The 10,598-nt window shown below is 39.5% G+C and overlaps 1 protein-coding gene across 2 annotated transcripts; it reads right to left on the reverse strand.

Annotated features, from left to right (window-relative positions):
• Positions 1-275: 275 nt before the first annotated feature.
• Positions 276-7,577, reverse strand: arid5a (AT-rich interactive domain 5A). Of its 2 annotated transcripts, XM_078789820.1 has the most exons (8): positions 7,555-7,577; positions 6,606-6,676; positions 3,266-3,422; positions 3,141-3,193; positions 2,027-2,124; positions 1,799-1,949; positions 1,610-1,676; positions 276-1,513 (listed from the first exon to the last, which is right to left on the reverse strand). In XM_078789820.1, exons 1-8 carry the CDS (start codon positions 7,556-7,558, stop codon positions 534-536), a joined length of 1,581 nt encoding a protein of 526 aa, XP_078645946.1. In that variant the 5' UTR covers positions 7,559-7,577; the 3' UTR covers positions 276-533. The 2 variants fall into 2 exon arrangements, with proteins under 2 accessions (XP_078645946.1, XP_057926901.2); XM_058070918.2 differs by having other exon boundaries at positions 276-1,676.
• Positions 7,578-10,598: the final 3,021 nt, after the last annotated feature.

Consider the following 10,598-nt stretch of genomic DNA (forward strand, 5'->3'; position numbering starts at 1 on the left):
CACGTGGAACGTGTGAATTTAAGTATGTGATGTATTCCACTTTAACTTGATGAATGTTCAAATAAAATGAATCCATTACCGAAGTTAGAAAGTTCAAAAGATGTTTGAAGGTCATATTATTACTTTATGACTAAATATTTCTTTTAAAAAGCATTACTTGAATATAAATGGAAATTCCCTTCTGCTACCAATAGAGGCTGATCTTATCTTTTTTGAAAGAGACGAGTATAGTGAAAGGTAACATAGATTCTGGAAATTAAACCCATAGTTTTTTTATTTTACAAAAGAGAATGTTCATTAAACCCAGTTTGCTTCATGTTTTATTAACCATCCAGTCACACAAGAGTCAGATTTAGCCACATTGTGTGATTTTATGCCAATGAAATAAAGATTTCCATGTGGTATAAGGTCACACTGGCACACAACAATTAACTATTTTAGCAGTGGTCCTCTAATAATGTTCCAGTTTCCATAGAAATATTGCATTAAAATATTCCTGAAATTGTAGTTGCCAGGAGCTAAAACGTAAAGAATCACAGTTTGTGAGTATAAAAGGTGTTCACGGTGGGCAGGGTATATGCAGTGTGGGGCCCCCACAGAGGGATGGAATATGGATATGGGTAAATGAGAGCAGAAGAAGTTGCACTGCCTGGAACATGGCGATACATGAGCTGAGACTGAGGTATTCTCATTCTGGGGAGGAAGGCTGGGTGGTGCAGTGTTGTCTGCTGATGAGAGTCTGATTTGTCATAAGGGGGCAGGACACAGGCGTTATGAGATAATGTGTGCTGGGTGGGAGGAACCTTTGTAGGGATTGCCCTGTGGGTTTCCCACTTTTCAGTTTGATAAAGCCACAGAGGCAGAGGGATGTTTTTCAGAGAAGAAGCTTCGCAACGCGTCAAAGTGGCCTGGTGGCTTCGGTAACCTGGCCGAATAGGAGTAGGCCGTGGGAGTTGAGTAGACTTGGGAAGAACTTTAACAAAGCTAGAGGAGGGTGGTGGAGAACAGTCAGATTTAACTTTGATAGCAGAGTAAAAAGGATGCATGAGGTTGATACCACCTCCTTTTGGCTTCCAGTCTTTCATGTGAGCTTTGGCTTTTGGGGAGTTAACATGGCCTCTGTCTTTATTCTGTCCTGCAGGATCTTTGCAGATCTGTCTCATGGGCATGTCCTCACTTTGGTTGAGTGTGCTTTTTAGAGTGCTGGAAGTGGCCATATCAGCTTTGCTTTCATCACATCCAGGAGCATCCTCTGATGAGATGGAGCATGGGGAGGCCCTCTGGGAGGAAGAGGAGGAGGAAGAGAAGGAAGGAGGGCAAGGTGAGCCATCAGAGGAGTTGCACTTGTGGCTGGAAGAGGCTGGAGAGAGAGAGCGTTGGATGACAGAGGGCCTGTCTCTCCACTTCCCCAGTGTTTTGACTTGAAGGCTGGCCTGAGCCACTCGCTTCTTTTTCTCCAGAGGAGAGATGACCTCTCCAGCAGCCGATGGCAAGTTTGCAGGCCAGAGGGTTGCTGCAGAGTCATGCACATGGTGGGGAAATGTATAAAGGTCAGGGGTCAGAGGCTGGTCTGGCTGGAAGCAGTCCAAATGGTGTCTTTCAGCGGTACCTGGCCAGACAGTAGACTGGTGAGGGGGCATCGCTGCTCCACTCTGACTGGCAGCCTCTGGAATCCCCTGTAAAATAATACAGTTTATCCTTCCATCCATTTTCTATAGCGCTTATCCCCACTAGGGTTGCGGCATAATATAGTTTAAATCAATGCAATACAAAGTTTTCATCAATCACAACATGATACCTCAGCGTTTCCTATGTCTGTTTGGATTCTTTTCCCTTTCCACTCAGCTTTGTTCACCTTCCCCTTCCTCTTATATGGCTTCCTGGGTTTGCCGAGAGGCAGAGGTTTATCATCCTCTCCTTTTAGATGTCTTTCAAAGGGCAACACCAACCTGCAACATGACCACTCTGTGTTATTGACCATTTTGTTTGATACATAAATAATAACAAATAAAGAGGCTGAAAGTACCTCTCATAGTGTCTGCGAGTGCATGTAGCTGCACTGGTGCTACCAGGACTACCACCCAGTTCATCATAAACTTTCTTCCACAGACGCCTTGCCGTCACCTGTTGATGACATCACTTTGTTACAAGCTTCATTATGGAGGCTTCTGAATTTGTGATGTTGTTGTGATGTTGTTCTATGAGGCATTACGACATTTGCATGCATTTGCATTTGAATTCACCAAGCATCATAAAAGTGAACCTCTTTTTACATTTGTGAAACAATTAAAATTCAATATTTATATTTTTACACTCATTAAATGGACTTTAAGAATCTTAAAATGTTACCGAGTAATACATGGTAAATATTAAAGGTTTAGTGATGGCAACAGTTGATCCTGAAGCGGACTATACTGTATATATTTCGACTATTTCATCTTGAAAATCTGTATAAATTGGATTGTGTACAACCGCTAAAGGTTCTACTGTACGTTGTCGTTTACATGTAAAACAAGCTCTTGCTTTGATGTGTTTATTTAATGGCAAAATTAAATCGCAAGAGTGTCTGGCAACAATTACAAGGACCATAAATCAATAATAAATTGGCTTGTAAATGTGTGTGTGTATATAGCACTGATAAAGACCACAAAATTACAATAATGTATAATGTATATAATGTATACAGTAATTCAACTGGTTTTGTGGCACATGTAATTTTCAGAGGGAGTTTCTTATTATTTGTCCGTTGAATGGGGTTGTGGTGACTCCCCCTGTCCTTTTCTACTGAGTGAAGCCGCACATTGTTGCTTTGAACCATTGCAACAAAAACACACAAATAGAGAGAACTGGAGTTTAACACAGTATTTAAAAAAGAGACTCATTTTGTGACTTGTGGATGAAATAATGCTTTGTGAAAAAAATATATTTCATGGGCATAGTGTGTATTCTCATGTTCCATGCAGATCCGTTTGAGAATGAGAAGTGGTTAATTGACCTTTAAATGCCACAAAACATCACTGTCATATCAGTCGGATGCATTTTATACTATTTTGTTTGAATTGTGAAGAAATTAACAATGCAAATAGTATTGGCACATGCATTGAAGGCTGAAAATGACAACCTTTTATGAACCTACTTACTGAATTGTAGCCACCTAGTTTCTCAACTGTCTTGTAGATCATCCACAGGTTAACTGAGAGTAGAAATAGATCAGTAACTGACTGGCTGGAATAAGTTATACCTGTACTGTATCGATCAAACTCACTTTGCTTGAAGCCCAAATGTGGGATTCTTTCAATGGGTGAGCCTCTGTCCTTCATGAAGGAATGCAGACTTGATACAAATGACTTCTCCTCCATCTGCAGCAGGCCGCTTCCCTGTCCTTTGTCACATTTGTCATCGACCTCGATAGCTGGAGATGTCTAATTAGGAGAAAACGTTGGACATGCATGAGAGGTTTTTCCACCGAAGGCCACATACTAAAAATAAATGAAATTGATGCAAGGGCCACTTTTATATTTTGGAAGCCAAACATGAAACTATACTAAATATATATAATATTATATATGTATACATATATATTGTATTGTATAATAATCATAGCAATAACACAAGCTGCTATTTTGGCCTTAATCCAGATCAAACTAAACTTCCTATCCACAAGTCTAAAAGACATTATTGCAGCACACCATGAGTCTTAGTAATTAATTCATAATATTTTATTTGTGGTTTGTTGGTTTTAAAAAATTTTTTTTCTTTAATTTAAACGTTATACTATGAAATTACATTATTTTTCCTCATAATATTCATTTTGGGGCGGCACGGCGGTCTAGTGGTTAGCGCGCAGACCTCACAGCTAGGAGACCAGGGTTCGGTTCCCGCCCTCGGCCGTCTCTGTGAGGAGTTTGCATGTTCTCCCCGTGCATGCGTGGGTTTTCTCCGGGTACTCCGGTTTCCTCCCACATTCCAAAAAACATAGGTTAATTGGCCACTCCAAATTGTCCATAGGAGTGTGAATGGTTGTTTGTCTATATGTGCCCTGTGATTGGCTGGCGGTACCCCGCCTCTCGCCCGAAGACAGCTGGGATAGGCTCCAGCACCCCCACGACCCTCGTGAGGAAAATGAATGAATGAATGAATAATATTCATTTCATTCTCATAAAAGATTTCCTGAGGGCCAGGTGTGCACAACACATTGCATCCATACATCTATTTTCTATACCACTTATCCTCATAGGGTTGTGGGTATGCTGGAGCCTATCCCAGCTGTCTTTGGGCGAGAGGCGGGGTACACCCTGGACTGGTCGCCAGCCAATCACAGGGCACATATAGACAAACAACCATTCACACTCACATTCATACCTATGGACAATTTGGAGTTGCCAATTAACCTAGCATGTTTTTGGAATGTGGGAGGAAACCGGAGTACCCGGAGAAAAGCTTAAAATAAAATGATGCTTTTTTTTTCTTTGGACAAAAGTTAGTCTTGCAGAAATTTGGGTTAAAACTCTATCCAGAAGCAGGAATAATTTCTTAACTGTTGCACATATCAGACTGCCCACAACCTCAGTGTTTGAAATTGACAATGTCACTATTTGTGGTTTGCAAGAAAGGAGAAATGAAACAGGGAGAGCTTGCAAAAGAAAAAGCTTCCTTGAAGAGAAGCTTCTATTAGAAGTGTTTCAAAAGTTCACAAGACTCCCAAATCAGAGTCTGAACAACTGCTGCCAGGCAGAAAAAAAGGATGACGATATTGAAACATGAAACCTCACATTGCCAATCAGACCATCACTTTCGATTGAATGGATGTATGAGAAACCGCACTGAACGCTACCAATATTTTTGCTTGACTCAACTCGTGTTTTTTCTTCTATGGTAGCCATTCTACAACAAACAGCTCAAAGTGGTTTCATCTTGAATCAAGTTCCTCTCTGTGGTTCCTGGTTCCGAGAAGTTGGCCCGCACAGTGAGTAATAGTGAAGGTGCGGGCCACTGGTCGAGCTCCAAGTGAGTCAGCCTTCATCTGCTGTTTCCAGCTTTGACGTTTCACTGTTTGAACCCCTCAGTGCTGCTCTTCTCTCACGACAGATGTAGCTTTTGTGATCCAAAATGAAAATTCTCTGTTCTGCTACATCTCTGTGGTTAGCGTTCAGGCCGCACAGCTAGGAGACCGGAGTTCGATTCCACCCTCGGCCATCTCTGTGTGGAGTTTGCATGCTCTCCCCATGCGTGGGTTTTCTCCGGGTACTCCGGTTTCCTCCCACATTCCAAAAACATGCTAGGTCAATTGGCGACTCCAAATTGTCCATAGGTATGAATGTGAGTGTGAATGGTTGTTTGTCTATATGTGCCCTGTGATTGGCTGGCGACCAGTCCAGGGTGTACCCCGCCTCTCGCACAAAGACAGCTGAGATCCAGCACGCCCGCGACCGTCGTGAGGATAAGTGGTAGAAAATGAATGAATGAATTATTAAATATTACATTAATTTGTCACCTAGAACAAGAGACAAAGACAAAATGTGCTGTTAGCTTACCATATATCAACAAACCTGGTACATTAGATTAATTTTAGCATCTGTAGTGTATCAAAATAAATATTTCTGTACGTGACCATCAGTGGAAAAAGTTTGGTTTGACCACCTGCATGGTCTACGTCAGGGGTCAGCAAACTACGGCCTGGGGGCCACATCCGGACCACCAAGTGTTTGAATACGGCCCGCCTGTTTTTTCCAAAGCATTTCATTGAAACTTAACATACAACCTGGCATCATGGCTTGAGCAAATCTTTTGATGGTTTATGTATCTGTTTTACCAATTTCATTATTTGATGCGGTCTGCTGTTTACAAAGTGCTCCTGAAAAAAGGGGCACAAGCACATATAGCAGATTGCACACTTTTACAGATACAATAATTATAGGACTGTTATGGACTGTTATGTGCCAAAATGTATAGTCTGGCCCCTTTGCCAATTTTGTTAAAGCAATGCAGCCTGCGACTCAAATAGTTTGCCCACCCCTGGTCTAGGTGGTGTAAGTTTGATTGGCAAGAGATAAAAGATTACAGTCTAGTTCAATTAAATATGTTGGCCATATTCCATGTAAATATCTAGAATAATTATACATGTACAGAGTGTTCTCATGTCATTTTTTTCTGTGTGTGTGGTCACACACAGAAAAAAGAAGCGCGTTTACATGTTAATTTGATTTCTACAAGACAAAATTGAGGGGGAAACACACGTGGGTGATGTCAGTGTTAAAGGTGGATGCTACTGACAGTTCAGAGGTCGCCACAGAAACCACCTGCCTGGGAAATTTCATGAACCAATTTGTGTTTCTCGCATTGCAGCGCACATTCAGTTACCAGAAGAATAAGTGCAGTTCCTGTACAAAGGAGACCAAATTGTGTCTTCAAAGAAGAATCACACATTCCTTGTTAGTCATTTCACAAGATGAAACCACACATACGGTCAGTGCTTCAAATTTGCACTGCTTCTGAAATTCAGCAAAAAAGGGAAATGAAAATGTGACTATGTGTAGTCATGTCTGCAGTCACACACTAACTCATGGAAATAACTGCAGACCTTTGTTTCTTCAACACATCCTTACCTTGTTTGCAGTCCACTTGTTGTCTTCTTCTTCTTCTTCATCGACCACTGTCACACTATGGTTCTCATGAGCTGAACAACAAGAAAACAATAAGCATTTCTCCATCAAATGCAATAATATCATATATGCAACCAATTTAAATTGACACATCACATCGAATGGCTATATGAACATATTGTCGAATGTGTCTGATATGAAACCACAGGTAGGAAACCACTTCCTGCTCATGAACACGCTCTTATGTGCAGCACTGTATGATATTATTATATAAATGGAGATGCAATATAATAATGCTCAGCTTTGATTAATCCTGTCAGATGTATTCATTTAATATTTGTATGATTGTAGTTTTACTCTATCATACTGTCAAAAAGGCAAAATATTAGAGTACATTAAGTGGCTGCTGGGTCTTCACCAGATAGTGGTGAAACAGAGACTAGTACAAATTTTTAAATACAATGAATAGTACTACCTCCCAGCCTCCCAGCTCTCCCAACTGTGGTGTCGTTCTAGCATTTGTGTGTAAAACCAAAATGCTTGCTTCCTGTACTGCGGCTTCAAATTGTAATTCTGCTTTCAATATAATATCCGACTTCTCTATTTCATGTACTGGGGATATACTGTATTCTGATTATATCACACATTATTTTACCACTTGCCTTATTATTTTACCATTTGCCTTATTTACACAATTGAATATAGCTACATTAATTAATGTTAACATGCACATTTAATGTTTCTCTGCAGTTTACTCAGAATACAGTCAGAAATACTGCACTCGTGACCCAATGTAATATATTTGTTGAACAAGCATTTTCACATGAAATCATAGTCAGATGATTTTCATAGGACACAATTTGTTGCGTAAGTACACTAATAATCAACTTCACTTGGAACGAAATAAGTAACTGGCTGAAGGAACCAAAATAAAGTTGAAAGTGATTCTTACCCATCTCCAGTTGTCTTCGAAGAGGAGGCGTCTGTTTTGTGACAGTAATTCAACTGGATGCATAACGTCTCTCCAACAGCTCTCTGTCATTGGTTGACACCACACATATGACCTTATGACATTATTTTCCGATTGCAGTATTTACATTTCAATTCCTGTACTCTTTAAGCACCCACAATACAGGCAGATGTCTTGTTTGTGCAGGCAAATATCTTTAATTAATTTGCCTCTGAAAACACTCAATAAAAAAAAACAAACTCAGATAAAAAAGGGGGCATCTAGATGTAATTAAGATAAGGAATACTAAAACAGAAGACAAATAAGTCTAAGGAATTGATAAACAAACACTGGTTAAATATGAAATAACTGCAGATACACACAATTCTACACACATTATTGTTGCATTACTTGAGTAGAAAGACGAAGATGAATGTGCACCCAACTTAACAAGCCTTTATCTATCAATTATATATTAATATATATTGTTTAAAAGACAATTAGAGTATCTGTCATCATACATCCTGCAAATAAATCCTGAAATAAAATAAAATGGAATGCCTGTTTTATCTGATATTTGAGTATATAAATACAAGCTGTATTTGAGACAGGCTGAATGCTACTAGAATTTATGACTGTTATTTTTATGGAAGAGGAAAAGGAACACTTCTTGAAAAAGCATCTCTACTGGCCTTTGTCCCAATGCTAAAAATATGACATCAGGACAATGCAGAAGCAGCCATTTCCGACACATATAAGTACAGCCAGTAACTACACCAGTCATGAGGCTTTAGGAGAATTGGGTCATTTCTGCCTTACATTTTAGCTCGTTTTGTCTCATGGAAAACAATAAGCAACGTACATACATTAGGTAACACACACACACAAAAAGATTTCTACTGAATGTGTTTGATCTGTGACACAAAGGGGATGCCCTCTATTGCGGATAGACAATGACATTTCAAAATGATCACATTAGTGAAATGGAAAAAGTACCAAATTTGTGCTGTTGGGATTTTTCTTTTCTTGTTTTTGTGATATTTTGTGTTGTCTGCATCAACAAAATATTGTTAAATGCAGACTAACAGTATGTGTTGCATGCAAAGAAACAACCATGCATCAATTTTTCATGCAGCATATCCTCACTAGGGTCGTGGGTGTATGCTGGAGCTTATCCCAGCTGACTTCGGGTGAGAGGTGGGGTACTCTATACTTGTCGCCAGCCAATCGCAGAGCATATAGGCTATTATTCATACTCACATTCATACCTATGGACAATTTAGAGTCGCCAATGAACCTAACATGTTTTTGGAATGTGGGAGGACACCGCATCACGCATGCAGGGCAGTACATGCAAACTCCACAGAGATGCCCAAGCGGAGAATCAAACCCAGGTCTTGCTGATGCCCTGACTGTGGCAAGAACTTGTGCGTCAGCCTCCTTGGAATCGATAGTAGACCTGGCATGTATTCCTGTCAAGGCCTGAAACAAACTACTTTTTCACTGATGTCAGGGGTGTCCCAAGTGCAGCCCGGGGGCCATTTGCAGTCATTGCTTTTTTTGTATTGTCCTTCTGCATACTGTAAAAATACCATTCATTCTTATTAAGATATACCAGTACAATTACACATTACACCAATTTGCTATGTCACCTACTAGTATAACACAAATATGTTGGCGTTTTATTCAGCACCAACATTTGATTGATTTAGCATTTCTAATGTACAAAATGTATCGAAGTGGGTTCTGCACCCAAAGTTTCCATACGTGGCCCTCAGTGGAAAACGTTTGGACCCAGCTGATGTAGGCAGAGCATGATTGATTGGCAAGAAATAGTAATTTTGGTAGAACGAAATTATTTGGGTGGATTCCATGCAAAGATATAAATGTGAGTACATTGTGTTCTAATATACTGTACAATAGGATGTGTTAGTACACTACAAGTAGATCAACAGGAGGATGTGTGGAAAATACCATCGCGTTGACAACGTACATACGCCACTTCATATTGAAGTACTTGACGCAGTTAGGAGAGGCAAAAAGCGTTTTTCATGTGAAATGAAACTAATTCAATGGGGGGTAAATTCCCCGGTCTGTATTTCATTCCAGGAAGCTGATTGAAGATCTAGGTTTCTGTTAAATCTCTGAAAATCCCTTTGTGATTTTTTTGGGGTGTTATTTAAATGTGAAAAGATATAACCACAATGTGTGTTTATTAGTTTTTATTACAAAGGATGCATTACAATACTCTTAATGATAAATGACGCTGTGGTCCATGTTTTTCCTTTGAATGATTGTGATTCATACTTTTTAAAAAGCTACAAGGTTGTTTCAAGATCAAATAGATTTTTGTGGTCTTTTAAAATGTCACTGAAGGCTTTTACTCATAGCATTAATTTGGCCTCGTTATCGCAAGGTAACATCTTTATACAGTTAAGCCCAAAATGATTCATGCTGGCCAATTTTGGAGTGAAAGTATGTTTTTCTTTTATCAGTTGAATGTCCATCTTTTAGCTGAAAATGACACTTTTTATGAATGATCCAGATCACTTCTAGCATCATTTAGAACATTCCAATTAAATATTTAAACATTGTATACATCTGTTCTGAATAAGTTTAAATTTGTGTGTATATGAAACTTTTGTCAAAAAAATGTAAAGGGTAATGAACAACAAATATACCTCACTTTCAACTCAAAATCGAGATGAATAATCGTGGGCTTAACTGTGATAACACTACACACCTGCCAGATTCCGGAACAATGAATGAAAACAACTGTGCCGATTGAAGCGCTTTCTTCTTCTACACTCATCTTAGAAAAGATGATTGGAATGAAGAAACCAAGAAGTCAGCCTACACATTCACATCAAATTAATCTGATATTCAGTCAGCACCACCTCACATCAAAACAGTCAAGAACCCAGAAGGGAGCACACAGTGTGATTTTTGTAAATGTCACTTCAACCAGTCTAAAACTGTGAAATGCATACATGATCTAAGGTCACATAAAAAGGGAGATTTGGTGTGAATTTGGTGATTTGGTGTGA

The sequence above is a fragment of the Doryrhamphus excisus genome, linkage group LG3, assembly GCF_037039965.1.
Source record: "Doryrhamphus excisus strain RoL-2023G ecotype Guam linkage group LG3, RoL_Dexc_Guam_v1.1, whole genome shotgun sequence".
Lineage (NCBI taxonomy): Eukaryota > Metazoa > Chordata > Actinopteri > Syngnathiformes > Syngnathidae > Doryrhamphus > Doryrhamphus excisus.